At 44.2% G+C, this 27777-nt stretch overlaps 1 protein-coding gene across 16 annotated transcripts in view; it reads right to left on the reverse strand.

The window, feature by feature from the left end:
* The window catches only part of PPIP5K2 (diphosphoinositol pentakisphosphate kinase 2), a 620162-nt gene that overhangs the window by 467883 nt on the left and 124502 nt on the right, over positions 1-27777 (reverse strand). For all 16 annotated transcript variants that reach the window (XR_003852104.1, XM_029572559.1, XM_029572550.1 and 13 more), the window contains one exon: positions 19939-20024. Coding sequence is in view for 15 of the 16 variants with exons in the window: in XM_029572559.1 (XP_029428419.1) it covers positions 19939-20024 (86 nt within the window). In the remaining variant the exon portion in view is untranslated. The remainder of the gene's footprint in view (positions 1-19938; positions 20025-27777) is intronic.

Below are 27777 nucleotides of genomic sequence, written 5' to 3' on the forward strand. Positions count from 1 at the left end.
TCTAAACCTTAAGAAAATGGTCAACACAACCTCCAAAGACTGTTTCTTCAGATTACAGATTCTAAAACGACTTAAACCTCTCTTATTCTTCCACGACTTCAGGACAATCCTCCAAGCGCTACTGTTCGCCAAAATAGACTACTGCAGTGCCCTTTTCCTAGGCCTTCCCAAATCCACTACCAAACCACTGCAGATGTTACAAAATGCGGCTGCGAGATTGCTGACCAGTACCAGCCGCAGCGAGCACATCTCTCCCATCCTCAGGAACCTACACTGGTTACCAGTTAATTTCAGAATTCTATACAAATCAATCACCGTAATTCATAAAACTATCCATCATCATCTTCAACTCGACCTGGAAATCCCATTCAAACTCCACTCCTTTAACAGACCAACTAGAGATATTCTCAAAGGCACCCTGAAATTTCCCCCTACTAAAGCTTCACGCCTCTCGATGACCAAAGAGAGCTTTTTCGATAGCTGGCCCATCTATCTGGAATAGCATCCCTTCAAGTCTCAGAGTGGAGCCTTGCCTGTTAACTTTTAGAAAAAGACTTAAAACCTGGCTCTTTCACCAAGCCTTCGCCGACCCACCAGACAATCACTAGTTGTCCTTCACGCTTACCCGTTATGGTGATTATACTCACGAATGGACTGACTCTCCCAGGTTAAAGCACCATTAAGCTTTAACCCGTACGCCCTATGGTATCACTTCATATTTATTTCCTGCCTTATCTTCTTTCCAGCTTGTTGCAAGCTTCCAAGTTCTCTTCCCTGTTGATTGTAACTTTGACTCATTCCTACCTACTGTTTATCTTTCGTTTACTTGAATAGTTACCCCATTATTATTCTTGTTAATTGTAAACCGATCCGATATGGTTATTTACTATGAAGGTCGGTATATAAAACTGTTAAATAAATAAAATAAATAAATAATAAATAGCTTAATGATATTCGCATTTGGTTTCTGTCCACATACAAACCCTGCTTGGTGAGGGGATATCAACCGTGGTAACATAACGCTCAACCATTCGGCTAATACTTTTGTTAGAATCTTGAAATCGCAATTAAGTAATGAGATGGGTCTGTACGAGGAGGGGTACAACGAGTCGTTTCCCGGTTTGGGCAATACTGTGACATGGCCTCCTTAAAAAGAGCAGGGAAGGAATTTTGGGTCAGCCCAGCCGTATAATAATTCATCAGTGGGGTAGTGATGCTATAAAGAAGTATCTTGTAAAAATCGTAGGGAAGCCCATCTGGGCCAGGAGATTTCCCAGACTGAGCGGCAGTGATAACTTGGGATACCTCGTATGGCTGTATGGGTCGATTCAAAAAAGCCCGTTGAGAGGCCGTAAGCATGGGGAGCGGTAGGTCCCTTAGAAACGCGTCCTCTTCCACTGAACCCCCGCTAGACTCGGCCGTGTAAAGTATGCAATAAAATTGACGAAAATGTTCACTTATTTCCCGCTCCGTCATCTTAGTTTCTCCCAAAGTTATTTTCAGGGAAGGGATAAAAGATTTCTGTCTGTGTGGTTCATTAGATTGGCTAATAAACGGCTTGGTTTATTCCCAAATTTGAAAAAGTTCTGTTTCCCTTTCTGTAAATAAGCCTGTGCTCTATGGTCTAACAAAGTATTCAGACGTCCAAGGACACCGTAAAATTCTGCTCTATTGGTAGCCGAATTATGCTGTCAAAAAGCCTCCTTCACTCGTTTTAACTGTGTTTCCAAATGTAATATATCTTTGTTTAATTGTTTATTTCAGAATTGCACATAAGCAAGGATTTCACCCCGTAGCACTGTTTTTCCGGTGTCCCATAATAAGTAGGGTGTTTCAATATGTTGACTTATTTTGAGCAAATTCTGTCCATTTTTCTCAGAGAAAGGCTTTAAATTTAACATCATCTTTAAGATAAACCGGGAATCGCCACAGGTGAGTTTTAGAGGTATGGGAGCTAGAATGCATCTGTATAGAAATTGGTGAGTGGTCCGAAACAGTCTGGGATTCAATAGTGGCATATGCAATAGTGAAGAAATGATCCTGTGGGGTAAGAATGTAGTCGATACAGGACATGGTACTATGTGCCTTTGAAGTGTGAGTATAATCTTTTTCATTGGGGTGTAAAGTACGCCATACATCTATGAGTCCTAGTTGATGGCACATGTAAGCTATTCCTTTCTTTCTTTTCCCGGTATTGGTGCTTTATACAAGAGTTTTATCCAATGAAAAGTCATGGACGCAGTTAAAGTCCCCTAACACAAAGAATTCCCTGCGTGTGTATATGGAGCAAGTTAATCAGTTGGGTAAAAAATGTATGGTTATAAGTGTTTGGCGCATAAAGGTTGCATATTGTGACCTGTTTGTTGTTCCATACGCCTGTTAAAATAATGTAACGCCCTTCAGGGTCAGGGATAGTGGTCATAATTTTAAAATTTGTGGATTTATGAATCAAAATTGCCACTCCCCCCCTTTCAGTGGGCCACTGCAGCATAAACACAGGTTCCGACCCATTCCCGTTTAAGTTTTTTTACTTTCCAGGTCTGTCAAGTGAGTTTCTTGAATGCATGCCACATCAGCATGTAAATATTTTAAATGGGCCAGGATTTTTTTTCGTTTCACCGGAGTACCCAATTGGTTTACATTCCAAGAAATTAATTTAGCCATTACTCACTAGGGAGATCTTGGCAGGATATCCCCTACTCTTACCTTTAGAGGAGGGAGCTCCCAGCCAGATCCCCCCCCCCCCCCCCCCTTTCGCACTCCCTGGCCTTTTATTCCACTTATTACCCAGCCTGTTGGGGCACGTGAGAACTCGAAAGATGCCTTAGATACATAGAGTAGAATCATCCAAACGAAACTACAATCAATTCTCCAGTTAGACCAACACCTCAGAATATACCCAGAACCAACTGTGCGACTTTGAAAGAAACCCATCCAATTCATCCCTCTCCACCCTCCCCAGATCCCCATCCCTCTCCTCCCCCTCCCTAGAACATCCCCATTTCCTGTGCAAATGAAAAGAAACAACCCCCAAAACAGCATCAGAAACTCTTTCTCCATCTGGAGAAGATTAAGGTCACCCACTAGTATTGGGTGGCCAGGCACCGCACTCCCAAACATGAAAGAGTCTGTTGTCCTTGCATATTTTATATTAACTTGAACACGAGCAAGTAAAACCAATGCTATGCTACAGTCAAAGTAAAACCTGAATATGTGGTGGTCAAAGAATATCCATCACTAGGTACTGCTGACCAGTTGTGAGATTACACAGTTCTAGGTCAGCCATGGGAATCCTCACTCCAGAATGCCCACTCCGGTTGGGTCTCCTATCCGCTTGGTCTTTTCCCAAATAGGTGGCCTGCTGTGACCACCAGCGCTATAGATGTGATTAATGTAGAAGAAAGCAGGTTTTCATGAGGTTCTCTGTCAAGTCTGTTATTGTGTCACAAACTTTTGAGCTTCTTCAGGGCTCTGAAATATGAAAGCTTTCCCGTCTCGCCATATTTTTAGTGTGGCAGGGAACTGAAGGGCGAATTTCTCTTGTTTCTGAATCAGTTGAGAACAAATCGGAGAGAATTTCCGACGTTGCTGTGTTACTTTAGCAGAATAATCTTGTGTAATTCTAATTTTGTGGCCTTGGTACATAAGATCAGGTTTTTTACGATATGCCATCCATATCTGTTGTTTATGGTTATAATTGAGTATTTTAGCGATAGCTATGCGCAGCTGTGTATCTGCTGTCCCCCTGGAGCCCAGCCGGTGGGCTCTTTCTATGCAAAGCGCACCCTGCAAAGTTTCCAGGCCCACGGCGTCAGGGAGCCATTTTTCCAAGACAGCGCCCAGGTTGCGATCTTCTATGCCCTCGGGTAGGCCCAGAAAGCGCAGATTCGCTCTCCTAGACCTGTTCTCCAGGTCATCTATTTTGTCCTGACAGTCTTTCAGGGCCTTTTCATGTGCAGAAATTTGTGCCGCCGCAGCTGTGATGTCATCTTCTGCTACAGACACTCTCCCCTCTAGCTGTTCTATACCGGGAGGGAGTTCAGCGATCGCTGCCTTTACCTCTGAAAGCTGTGATGAGATAGAAGCCAGCTTTTCATCTAGGGCCTCCACAAGGGTTTCCTTTAGGATCGCTACTGTGAGGGGAGTCGCGGGAGCCATGAAAGCTTCACTGGTGGCCACTGCCATTTTGGAATCGGCGACTCTCCCTTTTTCTTTTTCCTTTTTTCCGGTGTGGGACATCATCGGCTGGGGAGATCTCTGCATATAGTGGACTATCAACATAAGCCGCTTGCAGCCCTAGGTTTGCGATCAGATCGGTTTGCTCTAATTGATTATGCCGGTGGATTTTGAGAGCGCGGTGCCCGGAGAAGACAGGGAACCCGTCCGCATCAGTGCATCACCCCACTTGACCATCCATAATTCTTTTTAATAAGAGATTGAACTGGTACAGGGAAAACCATCCTTATAAAGTAATGTAACTTTGAATTATTAGATTGATCAAATCTATACAAGCATGCTACATGTAATGAATCCAAGTTCAAAGCAGCAGTTACAACCCTGTGTGGGCCGAGTTCCACTACTTTACTGTGTTAATGCTCAATGGATACAGAGGAAGAGTTAAAAAGGAATAGTACAAACATGTAAGACAAAAAATGGGAAACCAAGGCATAATATGAGATACAAATAAGATGGACAAAAATATTATAGGGAAATATATTTATATTCTGCAAAGTCCTCACTATTTCAAGGTGGGTTACAAATAAATGTACATAATAGTCAAAATAGATACAAAGACCAAAAATAAATAAATGTCTTAAAAACAAATCAAGTATTTCCATCAGCAGCTATATATTTCAACCAATATAAGAGAAAGATTAGAGCATATGTAAGCTCTGTACTTGAGGCAATTTAATGATTTTCATTTATTTCAGTTCCACAAATAAGGCAGATGCTTAAAATGCTAAAACATTTAGCAATATTGACAGGGTGGTAGGAGCTCAGGAAGAGAAATAAGTCAGAATGTTTAGATATTTTAAAATCTGTGAGCTCTAAGAGTACACATCCAAAAGTACTTAAAGATATGGTGGACATTTTTGCAGTGTCAATAGCAATTATCAAGAAGAACTTATGAAGGATATGTTGGCGCTCAGACAACTAGAGAGAGAAAACAATGTTGGTCTTTAAAATGGGAGAAGGGACAATACACAATTATAAATCCATCAATTTAACTACAATGTCTGAAAAATATAACAAGTCAAAGGAAGTGCAAGGATCTAGATAAGGGGATTCACAACTTTTTGGGAGACATGGACCCATTTTCGACCTCCATAAGTTTTGTGGACCCCCGGATTCTTTGTTTTAATTTTTGCATGCACTTAAGATGCTATATGGAAAACTGATAAATGTAATAACAAATATGAAGCACGCCAGAATCATTTGTAATGTATAAATCTTATTAAATAAAACAATTATTTCAGATAAAAACTGCTGTCCCTCCTGCCCTTATCCTACAGTCCCTTCATGAGTGCTATGCAGCTCCTCTTCTGTTTGAGTCTGAGAAGATAGTAGTCACACTCTGCCCTGGTATAAGACTCCCCAACTATCACAAAATCTATTAGGCCCAGAGGATGGATTCTCTGAAATGAGAGGAGGAAGGAAGAGGATAGACCTCCAGGACCCAAGATATAAGGGGAACCTCTTCTCTGGTGTATTCACAGGTTCCTTGGGACTTCACTACCCCAGTTCCAATAACCACGCTGGACACTCGAGTGGGGTGTTCCAAAAATAGTTTATTCTAACAAATTTCCAATGGTTATCATTTGGCAGCACATACATTTCCTTATAGTTACATCCATAATATGACTAGCTCCTTTTCTTTATGTGAGATGTCCCTGGGAAGAGCAGATGACAGGGTGACCTTCCTTCTAGTGCTGAGCAGGAAGGGCCCCCTAGTGGGGAATAGGTCTTCTTATCCAGCACTGGATAAGATGACCCATAAGAACACAAGAAATGCCATTCTGGGTCAAACCAAGGTCCATCGCACCCAGCATTCTTTCTCCAACAGTGGCCAGACCAGGTCACAAGTACCCATCAGATCCCCAATAATTGATCTATATTTTACATTTCATGCTCAGGAATAAGCACCAACTTTCCCAGATCTACCTGGCTAATAACTGTTTATGGAATTTTCCTTCAGGAACTTGTAAAATCCTCTGAAACCCCACTATGTTAGTTGCCTTGACCACATACTCCCTTAACAGATTTCACAGTTTATTTGTGCACAGAGTGAAAAAATATTTCTTACAATTGATTTAAAATCTTCCAGTTGCTAGTTTCATGTAGTGCTTCTTAGTCCTAGTGTCTTTTGAAAGGATAAATAACCATTCCACCCCACTCATGATTTTATAAAATTTCAATCATATCCACTTCTCAGTTGTCTCTTTACCATGAAAAAGATAATCCTATCTTATTCTGCTCTGCCATCTCCTCTCCTGACATTCACTTCTCGTTTCCACCTAGTCAGCCACTATCTGCTTTGTTTCACTATGTTTATACACTATCGGAAGCTGGCTCTCCCACAATAAGTTATCCCATCATCGCAATAAAACTGAAATATTCAGACATTGCTTAACAAATTCCAGCTTTCACTTTTGATAAGTAAACACTGCATATCACTCAAAAAGTACGCAGTCTTGGTGTTGTTAGATTCATCTCTAGCCACAACACCTCATAAAAATAGTAGTCCAGTCTTCTTTTGCCAAATTCTTGCACCACCTCTAACTATTTTTGAACAGTTCTCCAATCTTTGATCTATCCCAGTCTTGATTACTTTAACTCGCTCTATGCAGGTGTACAGAATATATTAGACCGCTCCAGCTGATACAAAATGCCGTTTGACTACTTACTGGTGCAAACATATGACCACATATCTCCCATCTGATAGTCTCTCTACTGGTTACCCATCCAGAAGCATAACCAAAATAAGTTCTATATCTGTTTATTAAAAATGTATTGCCCACCCCTGTCACACCGATGTTCAAAGCATATCCCATACAAGCTGCTAGTCAAAATTCACAACCTTTTTAATAAGGTCACCTCTTCTTGGATTAAATGCCACCCTTCGTCCTTTATACTACCTTGAGAACTCTTAGATCCTCCAACAAGAATTTATTAGACATTCCATATCTTCAAAAAGCACAATTAGCTGACACTTGTGAAAGGACATTCTCAATATAGCAGGACCAGTGTTGTGGAAATCACTCCCTCAACCTGTGTGTTTATTTAAGACCCTAAAGTTTAACAGGTCTGAAAACACTTATTCAAGCTAGCCTTCCTGGCAATCCCTTAACTAGCTGCTCCCTCTATAAAGTGAAATGAGTATGTTCATCTCTCAGAATAGTTTTGTTTCTGTATTGTTTCTTAAACAGCTTTTGTGATTTTCTGTATTGTTTAAAACATTTTTTATATATATAATATGTTACATTATGTATCCTGGCCCAAACATTGCCGGATGTGGGAAAAATGCTTTTAAATATATTTAACTTTTTTTTTTTTTTTTTACCTTAAGGGAGCTTTTCCATCCCTTTGTCATCCTTTTCTGTACCTTTTCTGTGTCACTATATCTTTATTGAGATGGGACAATTAGAACTGCACACAATACTCAAGGTACAGTTGCACTATAGATCTATACAAGGGCATCATGATATTCTCAGTTTTATTCTCAATTCCTTTACAAATAATTCATAACATTCTATTTGTCTTTTTGACTGTCACTGTACTTTGAACCGAAGATTTCAAAGTTTTATTCACAAGGATTCAGAGGGCCTTTATCTGGGTGGTGACTCCTAACACAGAATACAGTATCATGTACTTGTAGTTAGGAATATTTTTGTTTACATGCATTATTTTGGACTTGTCCACATTAAACTGTAGCAACCATTTAGGAGCCCAGTCTCCCAATGTCCTTCTTCAGTTCTTCACAATCCGCTGCTATTTTAAAATCTCGAAACAATTGTGTCATGTGAAAATTCGGTCATCTCACTCATCAGTCCTTTCTCCACATCATTTATAGATATGTTAAATAGCACAGGTCCCAATACATACCTGGGACACTCCACTAACTGCCTTTCTCCATTCGGAAAACTGACCATTTAGTCCTACCCTCTTTTTCCGGTCTTTTATCCAGTTACCAATCCATAATAGGACATTGGAAGGTCATGGGATAGGTGGCAATTTCCTGAGGAGTCTCTCATGAGAGACTTTGTCAAATGTCTTCTGAAAATTCAAATACACCCTAAACTGACTCACCTTCATCTACATTTATTTTATTTAGCAGCATTTATAACCCACCTCCTCCATGCAGTATTTGTTGTCGGTACATGTTTATTTACACACCAAAAAATCTAGTAAATTGGTAAGGCAAGATTTCCCTATGCAAAACTATGTTGACTCTCCCCTATTAAACCATGTCTATTTATGTAGTCGGTAATCTTGTTAACAATTTCAAAGGCAAAAGCATGAAACAGTAGAAGAAACACCCATCACTTACAAATATGCCAGGCTATAAGCACAGGTCTAAACAACAGACATTGCCTCAAATTCTCCAGCACATCAGAATTTGAACCATGTATTATACTAAGAAGAGAAAAAAGGAGAAGTTTTAGATACTATCAAGTTAGGAGAGAAATATCTATAAACCCAGAAACCATTCCCATAAAAATCTGAATTGACAGGCCACATTATACTAGAACCTGAAGTCCAAGATATTAAGACCTCCAAACTTTTTAGGCCACATTAATTTATGGTATCCTATTCTGACTCCATGGCCTTTCCAAATAAACTAAATCACCATTGATTTTAACTTAGCAATATCTTAGGTAGGAATCCAACCATTCAACATTTGCATCTGATATAAAAGCTTGGATAATAGAACCCTTTTAAAAAGTGCATACCTACTCCACATAAAGGCAAATCTGTCCAAGCTATAACTTGCACCTGCATTTTCTCCAAAAGATTACCAATATTGCACTTATATAACACATACTTATATAAAGGAACATAAATCCCTAAGTACTTCAATTTGACTTATGTTCAGCTGAAAATAAATTCTCCAATCCATTCTTGGTACTAACACACAGCTTCAGATTTTGTGTAATTAATTTTCAAAACTAGCAAAAGAGCCAAAATAATGAAAAATATCTATTACCACAGAGAGACTCTCTCAATTTGCCCAAAAACAGCAACATATCCTGCAAACATACAAGTCTTATATTCAGCAAAACCCAACTGAAAGCCTTAAATGTCAGAAATTACTGAGCTGCTGCACTTCCTGCAGGGGTATATGTTCCATGTGCTGACGTCAGATCCATCTCCAACTGCTAGCACGAGCACACTATACCCATTTGTAATGAGTCCATCTGCTACACGCTAGGAAATAAACAAATTATTAATCAAGTAATAATAAAACTTATCATGCAGCATCCAGGGAGTATTTACTGGCATATTTAATTTTGTTTCTAAAAACACAAAAAAAAAGAGAAAAAGAGAGAAAAATAGTCACACCTAGTACTTTTAGCAATATTTTTGCATAAAAGTCAAGAGACTTTTATGCAAAATCAATATTAAGGCTGAACCCTGGAAGCACCAGCTATCTGTAATTGCACAAGCAGGTAGTCATCACCGGAAGTCTCATTTTCTTAGATTTATTTAAATTTGGTACTTAGTAACTTCATGGAGTGTCCCCTACCCTTTTTATTTTTTTAAATAAACTGATTTGCATTTACCTATTCCAATCCATTCATGATTTTATAGACCTCTATCATATCTCCCCTCAGCAGTCTTCTCCAAACTGAGAGCCTTAACCTATTTAGCCTTTCCTCCTGGTGAACTATTCCAAATTCTTTGTCATTTTGGTCATCCTTCTCTGCACCATCCCTAGTTCCTCTATATCTTTTTTGAGATTTGGCTACCAGAAATGCATACATTACTGTAGATGCAGTCGCATCATGGAGCCATATCTTCCCATGACTTCTTCTCTATTCCCAGACAGAAAAGAAAGGGTGGGGGTATTCTCCTTGCAGCCAAAAAAGAGCTGTGACTTACTCAATTCCCAATTCATTCTCCCACAAAAATTGAAGCCGGATTTTTCAAATCTGACCAGCTACAAATCATTCTAGTCTACGCCCCTCCGGGACTGCTGGAATCAGATGCCTCCCCCATTCTAGAAATAATAGCTACTAACCTAAATCTTGCGGTTCCAGCCATCATTTTGGGAGACTTCAACTTACATGTTGATGACCCCTCTCCATCTACAAACTGTGAAACTTTCCTAAATGCAATGACCGCCATGGGATTCAAGCAGATAATCAACAACCCTACTCACAGAGCAGGACACACTTTGGATCTCATTTTTGTAAACTCAGGCATCGCGTACTCAGCACCCCCCATATGCAAAATAGTCCCCTGGTCAGACCATGCTTTAATTTCTACCACTTTTTCGCTGGCACAATCTAACATCAAACAAGATCTTCAACCTCAATTTACTTACAGAAACCTATGTTCATCCGATGAACTTCACGAACACCTTGTCCTAGAACTCCCCCACATAGACATCTCCACTCCCAACACGGCTCTCCACTCATGGTCCAACATCACAGAATCGGCAGCTAATAAACTCTGCCCACTGGCAACAAAAAAACCTAAACATAATGCCGCCAGAAGACAACCCTGGTTTAATGACCAACTACAAAAACTCAAGCTTTCACTGAGACAAAAAGAAAATAAATGGCGTAAAGCACCATCACCGACCTCCCTCTCAGCTTACAAACTCGCTCTTCACATTTACAAGAGCGCCACACTAAAAACAAAAAGGGACACTACGCTCACAAGATACATCACCTCATCTTCGATTCAAAAGCCCTCTTTACTTACGTCTCGAACTTAACTCAACCCAATTCTCCGGACATCCCACTCAACCAAGCGCACGAAAAAGCTGAGGAGCTGGCCATCTTCTTCAGTAACAAAATTTCCAACCTGCAATCTCAACTAAAAACGAATACCCTAGCCCCACCCAGCACATTCCGCCATCACTGCAATGACATTGCTATACAAGCCTTCGAACCCATTGCAATATCAGAGACCAAGTTAGTATTGAAGAGAATGAAACCATCATCCCACCCATTTGACCAGATCCCTCCCAAACTACTGCTGCTAATACCAGATACCATCTCCAAAACCCTAACTGACATTATTAATTGTTCCTTAGCCCAAGGAATTTATCCAGACGACCTGAAAGTTGCTTCTATCAAACCCCTATTAAAAAAACCGAACCTTAATCCTAAAGATCCATCCAACTTCCGCCCAATATCCAACCTTCCTTTTATAGCCAAGGTTACAGAAAAATTAGTCAACACCAGATTATCAGAATACCTCGAAGACAACAACATATTATTCCCCACTCAATACGGCTTCCGAAAATCTTTAAGTACAGAATCACTTCTCATATCTCTGACAGATTACCTCATCATGGGCCTCGATAAAGGTCACGCCTACTTGCTGATACTCCTCGACCTATCGGCGGCCTTTGACACCGTGAATCACTCCCTTCTCCTAAATCAACTAGCGAACATCGGAATTACAGGCTCTGCTCTTGCCTGGTTCAAATCATTCTTGGGAAACAGAGGATATAAAGTCAAAATACATAACAAAGAATCACAGTTTTACCCTTCTTCGCTAGGTGTTCCACAGGGCTCCTCTCTCTCCCCCACGCTCTTTAACATTTACCTCCTACCCCTATGTCAACTATTAACCAATCTTAACCTCAAATACTTTCTATACGCAGATGACATCCAGATTGTCATCCCTATCAAAGAATCCCTTACAAAAACTATCAAAATCTGGGAAAACTGTCTTCAAAATATTGACAACCTCCTCTCCAGCCTAAATCTAATCTTAAATTCTGCTAAAACCGAAGTCCTCATAATTTCCCCTGAAAACAGTAACCTTACCTCAAATCCACCAACCGGCTTTCAAACTTCACATGTAAGAGACCTAGGAGCCATTATCGACAATCGGCTAAATCTAAAATCTTTTATTAATCAAACCACGAAGGACTGCTTTTATAAATTACACGTCTTAAAAAGAATCAAACCACTTTTCCATTTCCACGATTACAGAACAGTTTTGCAATCAATAATCTTCTCTAAGTTAGATTATTGCAATTCTATTCTATTAGGTCTCCCGTCTTCTCATACTAAACCTCTTCAGATGGTTCAGAACACGGCGGCCAGAATTTTGACAAACACAAGAAGAAGAGACCACATATCTCCGATTCTCAAAGACTTACATTGGCTGCCAGTGCACTATAGAATCTTATATAAATCCATTACTACCATCTACAAAGCATTCCATCAACTCTCTCCGCTTAACCTCCAAATCCCATTTAAAAAACATACCTCCATCAGACCTATCAGAGAGTCCTACAGAGACTCATTACAGGTGCCTCCTGCAAAAACCTTTAACCAGAGGACTCTCAGAGACAGGGCTTTCTCTACAGCAGGACCTACCTTGTGGAATTCTATCCCACCAGAACTGAGACAGGAACCTTGCCTCCCCACTTTCAGAAAAAGACTTAAAACCTGGCTATTCTTGAAAGCCTTTCCAGACACCAACTGAACCCACTCTCAACTCAAGCAACTAAGAACTCCCGTCAGGGTAATCAACAACCTTTGACAACTCAATAATGTTTTTTTAATGAGGCAGGTTTTATTTACCTTGGTTTTATTTACCTTGGTCATTCCTTTGTTATCTCAGTGTTAATCTCTCTTTTGCCTTCTCTTCATTCCAAGTTGCATTTTATCCCTGTTTTATTGTAACTGCTACCTTATTCTTCTATCACATGTTAATGTTTTTAAGTTATTAAGTATTTATTCTGTTGTCACACCTTGTTATTTGTAAACCGGCATGATGCGACTCCCATCGCGAATGCCGGTATATAAGAAATTTAAATAAATAAATAAATAAATACAGAGTTATTAAGGATAGTGTGTTTAATTTTCCATTCCTTTCCTAATAATTTCCTAACATTGTTTGCTTTTTTGACCACCACACACTCAGTCAATGATTTCAACATATTGCCCATGATGATGCTAAGATCCTTTTCTTGGGTGGTGACTACTTATGTGGAACCAAACTTCATATAACTACAGTTTGAGTTATTTTTCCCTATATGCACTTTCTACATTAAATTTCATCTGCCATTTGAATGCCCAGTCTTGCAAGGTCCTCCTGCAATTTCTCACAATCTGCTTGTGATTTAAATTGGAATAATTTTGTGTCATCTACAAATTTGATCACTTCACTCATTTTTCTCTTTTCCAAATTGTTGATAAATATGTTAACACCTGTCCCAGTACAGATCTCTGGGGTACTCCATTGTTTACTTTCTTACATGGAGAAAACTGACCATTTAGTCCTAATCTCTTTTTCCTATCTTTTAGTCAGTTTGGAATCCACAATAAAACATTGTCTCCTATCCTATTACTTTTTAATTTCTTGAGCACTCTCTCATGGGGGACTTAAGTCAAACATGTATCAATAGCCAACACCTGGACCCCTTGGAGACTGTCACTATTTCTGGGATTGAAGAGATGAGCGCTCACCATAGGAACACTTTGGGGGATACACTGCTGCTACTGAAATGCCCCTGCTCCCAGCATTGTGCATGCACGGAGACCAATTTCGATGCTTCTTGACCTTCACCCACTACATATCATCAGCACTTCTCAATGCTGGCACTGCAGAGGCTAAACCCTTCACCTTCTTCAGGAAGGAGGAGAACAATGAACATCTATTTCATTGGTCTTTCTTGATGCTGTGCACTTCCAGTGGTCAATGCAGCTCCTTGGGCCTATTGATACTGATGGCTCCAATTTAGATACTAATGGAGCAGACTTACAAATCCTGAAGTACTTTTACATGAAACCATGCAAAGATTGATGCCTCCTAGGGGCTGTGGTTGCACAAAGGCGACACCCTCAGATTTTTAACTGGTCCCCAGGAAAAGGAAACATAATAAAACGTGAGCACACGTTTACAGTCCAAGGAATGCAGTGCCCGCTCACCTGGATGTGAATGAGGCTTTGGAAAAAAAGGTAGGAAGTATTATGGACCGTTTCATGTGGAAATCAGAAACTACCTTCGGCAGAAATTTAGAGTGAGTGTGGAGTACCACACGATCGTGGAGGAATTTGGTATAAGGTGGGTATGTTACCAGTGCCTGTAGCTCACTGACTCTGCGAGCCGATGTTACAGCCACTAGAAAGATCACTTTCCAAGTGATATGTCTGAGCTTGCAGGAGTGTAGGGGATCGAACGGAGGTCGCATGAGCCGTGCTAGCACAACACTGAGGTCCCATGCCTCAATCGGGGAACGTAGTGGAGGCTTCAGCTGGAGTAAGCCTCTCATAAAGCGCCCTACAAGGGGTTGCGCCAAAAGTGGGGCATCTCTTACACCTTTGTGGTATGCAGCTATGGCACTTAAGTGCACCCGGATGGAGGAAGTTTGTAGGCCAGACTTCGAAAGGTGCCAAAGGTAGTCCAAGAACCTTGTTGTGGGGCAGGAAAAGGGGTCTATGTCCTTTGTCATACACCACAAGGAGAATCTTTTCCACTTTGAACGATAAGATTTCCTGGTAGAAGGCGTCCGTGAAGCTACGAGGACCTGGGACACATCGTTAGAAAGGTCAAGTGATTGGAGAATCAACCTTTCAACATCCATGCAGTCAGAGACGGGGAGTGGAGGTTCAAGAGTTGGATCTGTGCCCAATTGAATTGGCTACTGGACTGAGAGGTCGCGTAGGGTGGGAAACCAAACCTGACGTGGCCAGAATGGGGCTATGAGAATCATTGTGCCCTGATCTTGACGTAACTTCACGAGAGTCTTGCTGATGAGTGGAATCAGAGGGTATACATATAGAAGATCCGTTGTACACGAGTGGGCAATGGCATCCCTTGGAGGTGTCTTGTGGCTGCGGTGTAAAGAGTAGAACTGATCTACTCTGCGGTTGTGAATTGACGCAAAGAGGTCTATGTACAGGCGGCCCCACTGGTGGAAAATAGTGTTCGCTGCAGTGGGATCTAGGGACCATTCGTGGGGATGAAAGGTCCGACAGATTATCTGCCATCACATTGTCCACGCCTGCCAGGTAGTTGCTCTCAGTATCATGGAATGGGAGAGAGCCTAGGCCCAGATCTGTGCCGCCTCCTGACAGAGCAAGTAAGAGCCTGTGCCCCCTTGCTTGTTGATGTACCACATCGCTACCTGGTTGTCTGTTTGAATCGGGATTACCTTCTTGGATAGGCAATCCTGAAATGTGAATAGGGCATATCGTATCGCCCTGAGCTTCAGAAAATTGATCTGGTGGTTTGCTTCTGCTGAGGTCCAAGTTCCTTGAGTTTGTAGGTTGTTGAATTGGGCTCCCCAACCCAGGTTGGAGGATTCTGTGGTTAGGGTAATTTGAGAATTTGGAGGTTGAAAAGGTAGTCCTATTTGTAGATTGGACTCCTGTATCCACCAAATTAGTGAGAGTTGAAGCTGGCTGGTGACGTGGACAATGTGAGACTTATGTTGATGTGATTGGGACCATTGGGACATTAAAGTCCATTGTGTTACTCTCATGGCTAGCCGAGCCACTGGGGTCACTTGAACTTTAGAAGCCATGTGTCCTAGCAAGGTTAGCAGGTGACAAGCCGTAGTAGTGTGGCGAGTCTTAGCTTTGGCTAAGGTTGACAGTGTGCGTGCTCGGTCCTTTGGGAGGAATGGTGTTGAGATCTGCTCCGATGAACGACAGGGTGCGTGACTGAGTCAGATGCGATTTGGGATAGTTTATGAGAAATCCCAAGTATTGTAGTAGGCGTATGGTAATACGGAGGGATTGAAGCACTATCTCCTTGGATGGACCACTGAGCAGCCATTCGTCTAGATACAGATAGACGTGGATACTGCGCTGCCTTAGGTAAGCTGCTACTACTGCCAGGCATTTTGTGAATACCCGGGGTGCTGACGCTAGGCCGAACAGCAGCACTCTGTATTGGAAATGTCTGTGACCTACTATGAACATGAAATATTTTTGATGAGGAAGGTATATGGCTATGTGGGCATATGCCTCCTGAAGATCTAGAGAGCAGAGCCAATCTCCCTTTTGTAGGAGAGGGAGCATGGTGCCCAAGGAAACCAACCTGAACTTTTCCTTGCGGAGATGTTTGTTTAGGTCGCAGAGGTCCAGTATAGGACATATGCCACCGGACATTTTTGGGATTAGAAAATATTGAGAATAATAACCTTTTCCTCGCTGAAGTCAGGGAACCGGTTCCACGGGGTTGGAGGGTAGGAGGATCGAGAGTTCTGTCTCGATAAGTGGAGTATGGTCGGTTAGACTGCTCGCCGGACATGGTGGAGAGTCCGGTGATAGTGTAAGGAAGTTAGATGGTAACCTTGGGCAACCAAGAAAGGACCCATTGGTCAGTGGTGATTGTGTGCCATGTGTTAGCAAATATGCACAGGCAGTCTCCTACAGGAAAAGTTATTGGAGGCGGGTGTTGACATCTGCTCTCTAGAAGGGAGTCAAAACCCCGATGCTAGACCAGTTTGTGGAGCTGGTTGGGCTTTTGGGGCCTTGTGTTGTCGAGGCTGTCCTCTTTGAGAGGATCTAGATGGTCAAACACAGGATGGAGGAGGGTAATACCTACGTGGTTTATAGGATAGCCTCCAAGGTTCCCTTTTAAATGGCCTCTTGGCGGTAGAGGAGAAGTCTAAGGGAACAATGGACAGCTGGCGCAAGGCCTCGTGGTGATCTTTGAGTTACGCCACTGCCTCCTGAATTTACTCGCCAAACAGATTGTCTCCTGTGCATGGAAGATCTGCCAACCTGTCCTGAACTTCCTGGCGTAGGTCAGAAGATTTGAGCCATGCCAAGCGTCTGGCGCTTATTCCTGCCGCTGAGCCTCTAGACACAGTCTCAAAGATGTCATATGCTGCCCTGACTTCGTGCCTTCCAACATCAAGCCCTTTTTGGAGGATTGTAGTGAGTCCCTCCTGGAATTCCTCTGGCAGGGTCTCTGAGAAGTCTTGGACTTGTTTCCAGAGATTAGAGTATTGCGTCATGTATAGCAGGTAGGCTGCTACACATAGAAACATAAAAATAACGGCAGAAGAAGACCAAACGGCCCATCCAGTCTGCCCAGCAAGCTTCACACTTTTTTTTTCTCTCTCTCATACTTATCTGTTATTCTTGGTTCTTAGTAACCTTTTGGTTCTATTTCCCTTCCACCCCCACCATTAATGCAGAGAGCAGTGTTGGAGCTGCATCTAAGTTAAATATCTAGCTTAATTAGTTAGGGGTAGTAACCGCCGCAATAAGCAAGCTACACCCGTGCTTATTTGTTTACCCAGACTATGTTATTCAGTCCTTGTTGGTCGTTATTTACTGGTGGAACTGTACCAGGGTGTTCCCAGGTACGATGTAACAAGTCGAAGAGAACTTTGTGGACTGGAACTGCCATCACTTCCTTGAGGGCATCCACGAACTGAAGCACCTCCAGCATTTTATGCCTGGCATCCTCCTCCATTTGCAGTTTAAAAGGGATGGTTTCAGACATCTCTTTTATGAAGTTGGCAAATGTGAGGTCTTCTGGAGGGGAGCAGCAGCATTCTTCTGGGGGTGAAGGCTCTGACAGAAGTTCATCGGAGTCTTGAGAGTCAGAGGAATCATCACCCCAAGGATCGTATAGTGGATCTCCTCCACCCTGCGGGGCCTTCAGATGGAGGAAAAGGTCAAAAACCAGCCGGATCTGGAGGTGGCACGGATGGGAAGGATAGAGGCACCGAAAGAGGCGGTGGCACAGAAGACAGTGGTGGCACCGATATCATCTGTGTTTTCGATGGTCGTCTGGGTGGAAGTAGGCTCGATGACCCTGGAATCTGCTCCAGCATCGGTGGAGGTTCTTCCTCGTCCGAAGACAAGGGAATCTATATCGGTGCCAGTGGAGGAATCTATGACTTCAGAGGCACCGCTGGTCCAGAAGGAATGGGCACCGATGGAAGTGCACCGATCAGAGTATCCAATCGCTTGAGGAGTGGAGCCAGCATGATAGGCACCGGATCAGGTGTCGGCATAGGAGTCTGCGCCGGTGGTGATTGGAATCCACGAAGTGCCTGAAGCACTGCCTCTTGGACCAATTCCTCCCGGAAAGCTGGTGTTGGCCACACAGCAGTCAGGGTTGGAGGCTGAATAGGTGTTGCCGGAGAGTCCACAGGAATTTGTGGAATTTCTGCTCCCAGCACTGGGGCAGATGGGGAACACCTCTGTGTCCCGGGTCCAGAGGAGGATGGGGGCTCCTCTCCCTGGGACTTCTTGGACGGCGGCTCAGTCGATGCCAATGTTGAAGGTTTGTCAGTGCCGGCATCGGAAGAAGGTTCACGTCAGTGTCGATAACAGTGCTTTTCCTCGATGCTCAGTCCGGTCCTTCTCCTGCACAGTGGACGAAGATGTTGATGCCTTTGAGTGCGAAGATGCTGGTGATGGTCGGTCACCGGTGTCTCGATGGTGTTGAGACGATGGCGACAGATTTGATGAAAACAGAGTCCTACTCTGAACTCTTGGCTGGAGTAGAATGAGACAAGTGCTTAGATTTGAATAGGTGTTCCATCTTTTCTAAGCAGGCCCAGTGGCCTTTTGGAATCATTTGGGTGGAACTGGTGCACCGTTGGACGGCATGGGAAAATTTTCCGTGAGGAAAAGTTGTGAGAAATTCTTAGAGCTCCTAAGAACTGCGATGCAACTGCTGCGCAGAAAAAAAAAAAAAAAAAGAGAGACTGAAGGGGGACCCCTGCTGGATTCAGGGTTAGTGGCATGCTGGGCATGCTCAGTGTGCCAGTCAAAGTTCTAGAAACTGACAAAAGTGTTCCATGATAGGGCTCCATCCGATGATGTCACCCATATGTGATGACTACCATCCTGCTTGCCCTGGGAGAACTGTCATGCTCGCCCTCAGAACATACTAATTACAATACTGTTACTCTTTAATCTTCCTAAATGTCTTTAACACATGCATAAAACACATCACTATAAAAATGGTTTCATCTAGCTCAGGGGCATGCAAACATTCAGACATGAGCCTCCACCAAGACTACATTCTCCAGGTCTTCCATTCTCATACCATAAAGTCTGTTCAACTGTCTTTCACAGGCACTTCCTACTTTCTCTTTCATATTTTCCCTTTTCTCATGTTTCCTTTGCTTTTCCTTCTGCTTCTAACTCCCTGTACTCCTCTCCCCAATTCTTCCATTTTGCATTTCTCTCTGCTTCTCCCCAATCCCCTTCCTTTATCCCTCCATCTCCTAATATATGCAAACTGCATCATTGCTAAAGAGATAGCAGCCACAGAAGGCACAAAAAGTGTTTCACCTTTATTCCTGTTTTCTCTCAAGGCTGACTGATCCCATGTACTCACTATAAATCCCATTGAATGTGAGAGAAGAAAGGAGTAGCAGCAGCAGCAGCAGCACAGAATAAAGCATTTCACAAATGCTAACTACTTACTGCTGGCACTTAACTGAAGCACCATCACTAGACTAGTTCAAGAAATTTAGAAATTGTTGAAATACAGACAAATAAGGTGGCGATGCATAGGTTGCACCATGGAAAAAATAGCATACTGCCTATTTCCTCAAGAAAAAAAAGTGTATTAAATAATGCATGCTATCACAAATTAGTTCCTGAAATTTGCAGCAAAAATACATTAAATGTCTTTGGTCATAGGGGTATCAAACACTTTTGGCAGTAAAGAGGTCAAAGTGACTGTCACTGAAGCAGCAATTAACAATGGAATAATATGCAGTAAAAGTTTAGAAAAAATTTATTTTCAATAAACTGGGTTCACCTGCAGGTTTATTTGGATCCCGGTTCAAAACTGCATAACGTGGAAGTAAAATTCCTTCAGCTGTGAGAATTCGATAAACTTCTCTCCTGAAAGTAAAATTATGTATGTATTTATCATGTAATCGATCAATCACGATCAAATATAAGGCTCCCCAGTGCATTTATACAACCTCAACTAGCACACTAGTCAATTCTAAATGTATCCAATCTCATTAGATTTTTTAAATTTTTTCTTTGCATAAACTCTATAGCAAGGATTTTTTAACATACACTCAACTCACACTATAAGTACCTTATCAGATGTCAAAATTGTCACAAGCATCTGACATAGCAATGAAATTGACACTAGTGTCTCTCCCCCCCTCTTAAAAACCCATTACCATGTGTTAGAAAATTCTGTACATGCAACAGTCTAAATAGTCTTAGACACCTAACAAAATTTGAATTGAATAATTCAGCACCCAGTATCACAGTAAATTAACAAATAACACACTTAAATTGAGTTCAGTTTATGGCAGCAACATTCGATGATTGATCAAATCTCATCCAACAAAGATTCTACAAAGGGATTCCAAATAGCAGTGAAGCTCCATAAAGAGGACAGTGGTTTCAAATGAATCAACTGTGACTCCATACAAAGCAATTCAACCATCTTTTTATGCCAGAGACATCAATGGAAGAGTCAGAGTCCAACCATTTCAGTAAATTATAGTGTTTCCCAACAAGACAGCATTTATATAAAAACATCTTCCCATCTTTCCCCATACCCACCAAATCAGAACCTGTGCCCAACAAGCATAACCTAGTGAACATTTTAAAGTGATCCTCCATCACCAGGCAACAGAATGGAAAATACTTTCCCAGAAGAGGTGAATCTGTTGATATTCACACAACCCATGCATTAAATTGGCATCCAAGTGATTACATTTAAGACAATAGTTAGTTCTGTTATCCCAGCTTTGAATGCCTGATAAGGGGAAAAGTCGTTCTACGCAATATTTGAAATTGTAGTTCTCTGAGAACCACACAACCGTATACAATGTTGAGATTACTTACCTGATAATCTCCTTTTCCTTAGTGTAGACAGATGGACTCAGAACGAATGGGTATAGTATGCTCGTGCTAGCAGTTGGAGACTGATCTGACGTCAGCACGGGTATATATACCCCCACAGGAAGCGTAGCAACTCAGTAATCTTCCTTGCAAAAGCTGTTATGGATATGTGTGTACTGACGATCAATGAATTAGTGAAACAGGATTTCCCTGACCGATTGATAGGAGCTGGAGACCACCAGCATTCACAACCAGAAAGCGTCGACACCTGGCAAAGGGGACGCTCTTATGTAAGCAAAAGGACATGGCCTACCTTGAATCGGTGAAACCCATGTATACTGGCAGCCTGGGCGGGATGCTGAGTCCATCTGTCTACACTAAGGAAAAGGAGATCATCAGGTAAGTAATCTCAACATTTCCTAGCGTGTAGCCAGATGGACTCAGAACGAATGGGATGTACAAAAGCTTTACTCCTAGCCTGGGTGGGAGGCTGCCTGAGGACCGTGTAGGACTGCCCTCGCAAATGCTGTGTCCTCCCTGGCCTGGACATCCAGACGGTAGAACCTGGAAAAGGTATGGAGGGAGGACCATGTCGCCGCTTTACATATTTCTGCAGGCGACAGCATCCTGGATTCTGCCCAAGATGCTGCTTGGGCTCTGGTAGAATGAGCCTTGACTTGTAGAAGCGGTGACTTCCCAGCCTCTACATAAGCTGCTCTGATGACTTCTTTAATCCAGCGGGCGATGGTGGGCCGAGAGGCCGCTTCACCTTGTTTCTTTCCGCTGTGCAGGACGAACAGATGGTCTGTCTTTCGTACTTATGTCAATTCCAGATATCTGGGCAGCAATCTGCCGATGTCGAGATGGCGTAGTAAACGCCCTTCTTCAGATTTCTTCAAACCCGCCATAGTGGGCAAGGATATGGTTTGGTTGAGGTGAAATTGTGAAATCACTTTAGGTAGAAAGGAGGGAACCGTGCAAAGATGGATAGCCTCCGGAGTGATTCTAAGAAAGGGATCACGGCAGGACAGCGCTTGTAGCTCTGAGATGCGGCGTGCAGAACACACTGCCAGCAGAAACACCATCTTCAAAGTTAGAGAACGGAGAGACAGGCCCCGAAGGGGTCTGAAGGTGGATCCCGCGAGGAAATCCAAAACTAGGTTGAGGTTCCACAGGGGCACTGGCCACTTGAGTGGTGGACGAATGTGCTTGACTCCTTTCAGGAAGTGAGAAACATCTGTATGCGTGGCAATGGTCTTGCCATCCCTCCTGGGACCGTAGCAAGACAGCGCGGCCACCTGAACCTTGATGGAGCTTAGGGAGAGTCCCTTCTGAAGCCCATCTTGTAGAAAATCCAAAACAATAGGAATTGTGGTCGCATGTGGATTGGTGTCGTGAGTATCGCACCAGTCTTCAAATATTCTCCAGATCCTTACGTAGGTGAGGGATGTGGAAAACTTGCGGGCTCGGAGGAGTGTATCTATCACGGGCTCCGAGTAACCTCTTTTCTTCAGTCTAGCCCTCTCAATGGCCAGACCGTAAGAGAGAATTGAGCCGGATCCTCGTGGAGGATGGGACCTTGACGAAGCAGGTCCCTGAGAGGAGGCAGGGGAAGGGGCTCCCCTGCCAGTAGTCTTCTCATGTCTGCGTACCAGGGTCTTCTTGGCCAGTCTGGTGCCACTAGAAGAACTAGGCCCCGGTGTTTCTGAATCTTGTGGATGATGGCGCCCAGCAGAGGCCACGGAGGAAAAGCATATAGAAGAGTCCCTGGAGGCCATGGCTGAAGCAGGGCATCGATCCCGCGTGAGAACGGATCTCGCTTGCGGCTGAAGTATCTGGGTACTTGAGCATTGGACTTGTCTGCTAGTAAGTCCATGTCCGGAATCCCCCAGTGCTCCACAATCATCTGGAAGGCTGTGGGTTACAGCTGCCATTCAACCGAATTTAGGCTTTCTCTGCTGAGGAAGTCTGCCGTGGTGTTGTCCTTCCCGGCAATGTGGACGGCGGAGATGTCCTGAAGATTCGCCTCTACCCAGGCCATCAGCGGGGCTATCTCTAGAGATACCTGTCGGCTTCTGGTTCCGCCCTGGCGGTTGATGTATGCCACCGTGGTGGCGTTGTCGGACATTACTCTGACTGCTCTGTTCCTCAGTCTGTGAGCAAATTGCAGGCAGGCTAACCGGACTGCTCGTGCCTCCAGATGTGGTTGATGTTCCACCCTGACTCTTCTCTGTTCCACCGTCCTTGTGCGGTGAGTTCTTCGCAGTGTGCTCCCTAGCCGCTCAGGCTGGCATCTGTGGTGAGCAGAGTCCACGTGGGGGAGGACATCTTCGACCCCCTGCTCGTGTGGTTGGACTGCAACCACCACCGTAACTGGGTCCTCACACTGGCCGGCAGAGGTAGGTGCGTGGAATAATTCCGGAAGTGGGGGCTCCAGCGAGAGAGCAGGGAGCGTTGTAGAGGTCTCATATGGGCCCTTGCCCAGGGTACCACTTCCAGGGTGGAGGCCTTGAGGCCGAGAACCTGCAGATAATCCCAAGCTATGGGCCGGCTGGCTCCCAATCAAGGACCGGAGACGCGTCTGAAGTTTTAACCTTCTCTTGGTAGTAAGACTGACTTTGTTTGTCTGGGTGTCTAACTGTACTCCCAGGTATTCCAGTGATTGGGAAGGCTGTAGGCAACTCTTGTTGAGGTTGACTACCCATCCCAGGCTTTCCAGAAGGGCGATCACTCTGTTGGTTGCCCGATGGCTCTCCTCTTGTGATTTCGCCCTGAATAGCCAATCGTCTAGTTAGGGATGGACAAGGATTCCTTCCCGTCTGAGCGCCGCTGCTACCACTACGACCACCTTGGTGAAGGTCCGCGGCGCCGTGGCTAACCCGAAGGGCAGAGGCCGGAATTGGAAGTGGTGTCCCAGAACCTTGAAGCATAGGTAGCGCTGATGATCCGGATGGATCGGGATATGCAGGTAGGCTACTGACAAGTCTAAGGCCGTGAGGAATTCTCCTGGCTGGACTGCGGTCTTGACTGAGCGCAGAGTTTCCATGCGAAACCTCGGGACCCTTAAGTAGCGATTGACTGACTTGAGGTCCAATACGGGCCGGAAAGTGCCCTCTTTCTTGGGTACCATGAAATAAATGGAATAGTGTCCAGAATTCATTTCCCAGGCAGGTACTGGGATGATGGCTTTCAAGGACAGGAGCCTCGCCAGGGTAGCTTCCAATGCTGCCTTCTTGTGTATAAGAACATAAGAAAATGCCATACTGGGTCAGACCAAGGGTCCATCAAGCCCAGCATCCTGTTTCCAACAGTGGCCAATCCAGGCCATAAGAACCTGGCAAGTACCCAAAAACTAAGTCTATTCCATGTAACCATTGCTAATGGCAGTGGCTATTCTCTAAGTGAATGGGACACGAAGACTCCACAAACTTGTCCGGAGGGAGATGATGAAAGTCCAGATAATACCCCTCTCGGATGATGGCGAGGACCCATCTGGGGTAGAAGAGGGTTAACCTGCCCCCTATGGCTCCATCCCCTGGATGGATCGGCTGATTCTCATTGTGAGGCGCGGCCGGGACCTGAACCCGAGCCGGCTCCCCTCTTGCGCTGCTTGGTCCGAAAGGACTGATTCCTGGCCTGAGGACGAGGCGCTTGGTAGCGACGCCTATAGGGAGTGAAGCGCTGGGAGCTTCTACCTCTGGAGGGCCTTGGAAAGGCGCGCTGGTTCCTTCTGAACCGATCTTCCGACAGTAGAGATACTGGAGAGGCGCCCCATGTGCTGGCCAGTTTATCAAGGTCGCTGCCAAACAGGAAAGAACCCCTAAAGGGCATTCTGGTGAGGCGTGTCTTCGAAGGAGCATCGGCTGACCAATTCCGTATCCAGAGCTGCCTCCTGGCGGCTACGGAGGATGAGACCCCCTTGGCTGATGTACGGACTAGGTCGGATGCAGTATCCGTGAGGAACGAGAGAGCTGACTCCATGTCTGTTGCCGGAGCATTGTTCCTGACCTGTGACAAACAGGAATGCGTCACCACTGTGCAGCAGGTTGCGATCCGCAAAGATAAAGCTGCCACCTCAAAGGTCTGTTTCAGGATGGCGTCCAGGCGTCGGTCATGAGCCTCCTTGAGGGCCACCCCCCCCCTCCTCAACTGGAATGGTAGTGCGCTTGACCACAGCGCTGACCAAGGCGTCCACTTGAGGGCACGCCAGCATCTCCTTGATTGCCGGTTCCAGGGGGTACATGCCCGTCAGGGCCCGCCCCCCTTTGAATGAGGCTGCTGGTGCCGCCCATTCCAAATCCATCAGTTGCTGTGCAGCTTGTAAGAAGGGAAAATGGCGGGCTGGAGGACGAAGGCCTTCCAGCAGAGGGTTCTGCGCAGAGGGCACCGTAGTGCTGGGACCTGTAATATCCAATTCTGCCAGGCACTGAGATACCAGGTCGGAGAGATCTTCCTTGGGAAAGAACCGTCTCATGGTTCGATATGGCTCAATCCCCGAGGGAAGTTCCCCCTCCTCAGGGGGTTCGGACTCGTCCTCCGAGACATCAAGGTCCGTCTGAACCGGACTGCTCGGAGGCGGGTGCCCATGATAAGGGCGCGAAGGTCCAGGGGCAGGATCAGCTGGAGTAACAACAGCAGCGGCCGCAGCAGCAGTAGGGCCTGGACAGGAAGCTGACTGCATCTGTACAAAGGCATGGATCCCCTTAAAGAGATCCACCCAGGAAATGGAAGCGGTCTCGAGCCATCGGGGTACCAGATCCCCCGGGATTCCAGGTTGTTCGAGACTGGAGGAGATTTCTTCTGTGGATCTGGTGGAGATGGATCCGAAAAAGTCTTCAGATGAAGTATCTGATTGTGTGTCACTCCAAGTATCATATTCTTGAATTTGTGGAGAAGTTGTTGAAGTTTAGGGAGGTGGAGGAATTCCTGAAGGTCCTGGTAATGGATCTTCAATAGGTGAGTCCTCCATATGCTCTTCCTGTGGATTAGAGGGAAGAGAATCGATGAGATCCAGATATTTTTTCATTAGGATCTGATATAATGCCGACTCTGGGTGTCCTGGATCCCCAGGAGGGAGTGGCACCGATGGTGGCGGCTTCGGGACCGAAGATAGAGCTGTTGTCTTCGGTGGTCGCTTCGAAGTCACAGTAGTTGTTATGGATTTAGTCCCTGGCATTGGTGCAATCGTGAACATCGGCATCGGTGCCGGCATCGATAGAATGATTGGTATCGGTATGGGTTCAAGAATCGACATCGGTGACGTCACCGGCAACGACACGGTCGCCGGAATAGGTGCCTGTTCCTTCCAGGCCTGTATCACCGCTTGTCTGATAAAAATCGACAATTCTTGCGATACAGCTGGGGTAGATGGAGTAGCTGTATGCGGTGGCAGTGTGGGTGTTGACAATACCTCCACCGATGTCTGTATAGGATCGATCGATGATGTAGGCCTTGACGATGGTAGCAGAGTTTCCTGGTCCTTTTGCGGTCGGTTCTCCCCGGGTGGGAGTTAACACTGACGTCTGTGTATGTCGGTGGCGGTGCCTATGTTTGGGCCTATGCTCGACTACCGACCTTATCGATGTCGAAGTCGATACTTGATCTCCGGAACCCTCCAGACGACGTTTTTTCAGCAAAACGTTTTTGGAAACTCCTGCTGGGGACGATTTCGTCGACATCGAAGGAGAAAGAAGAAGCTGGAGGTGAAAAAGATGTTCCATTTTCTCCTGTCTAAGTTTTCTTCCCTTGGGAGTCATCTCTGCACATTGAGAGCAGGATGAGACATCGTGCTTGTCTCCTAAACAGAGAACACATTCAAGGTGTGGGTCTGTTATGGACATAGTCCGATTGCAGATCGGACATTTTTTAAACCCCGAAGCCATCTTTTCACCAACAGCCGTCGATGAAAAGAGGGAGAAAAATTGAGAGAAAAAAAAGTTTTTACTTACAGTAAAAACGAGACTAATTTCTCACCGTCCAGTAGAAATGAGAGAGAAATCCCTTGTGGGAGAAAAATTATTTTGAAAATCAGTGACTTTTCAGTCAGAAAATCTGTGAGGGAACTCACAGGACTCCTATCTCCACTATGCTTACAGCAGCGCGGAAAAACAAAGACTGAAGAGAGACCCCTGTGGCAGAGAATATCATGGCATGCTGGGCATGCTAAGTGGGCTCAGAGTGCCAGTCAAAAGTTTCTAGAAACTTTGACAGAAAGTTTTCCCGCAATAAGGTTCCGTCAGTGACGTCACCCATGTGTGAGGACTAGCATCCTGCTTGTCCTGGGATAAGAGGCTTTTCTCAGTTGTTTGGATGTTAATTTCAATGAATTTCCTAATAAAGACACAATCTGCAGAATTAAAAATGTACTAATGTCTGTCAAATCAGTGGAGATACAAAAGTTAAACAGAGTGGAATTAAAAGATGCGTTAGTATTTAGTGTTGTACTTTATAAAAGTATGGATACAGAATGATGAAACTGCAGTTAGCATTTCTTGCCATAAACTGTGACAGACAAAATTCAAGAGCAGCTATGCTTCCTAAAAGCTGTACATGCACAATGAGGGAAGATATAACAAAGCTGATGATTATTAAACATTTAGAGGAAAGATGAACTCATTCAAAAAATTTTGTGCGACAACTGATTGTGCTCATTATGGTCGGGGACAAAAAGGGGATCTGTAAAGATCACAAGGATCAAATTAGCCACCTGATGGTAAATTTTCGTTGCATTATTCATCAAGAAAATCTGTGCACCAAGATTTCTAATTCTGATCTAAATAATGTGATG

The sequence above is a fragment of the Rhinatrema bivittatum genome, chromosome 1 (genome assembly GCF_901001135.1).
Source record: "Rhinatrema bivittatum chromosome 1, aRhiBiv1.1, whole genome shotgun sequence".
Taxonomy (NCBI): domain Eukaryota; kingdom Metazoa; phylum Chordata; class Amphibia; order Gymnophiona; family Rhinatrematidae; genus Rhinatrema; species Rhinatrema bivittatum.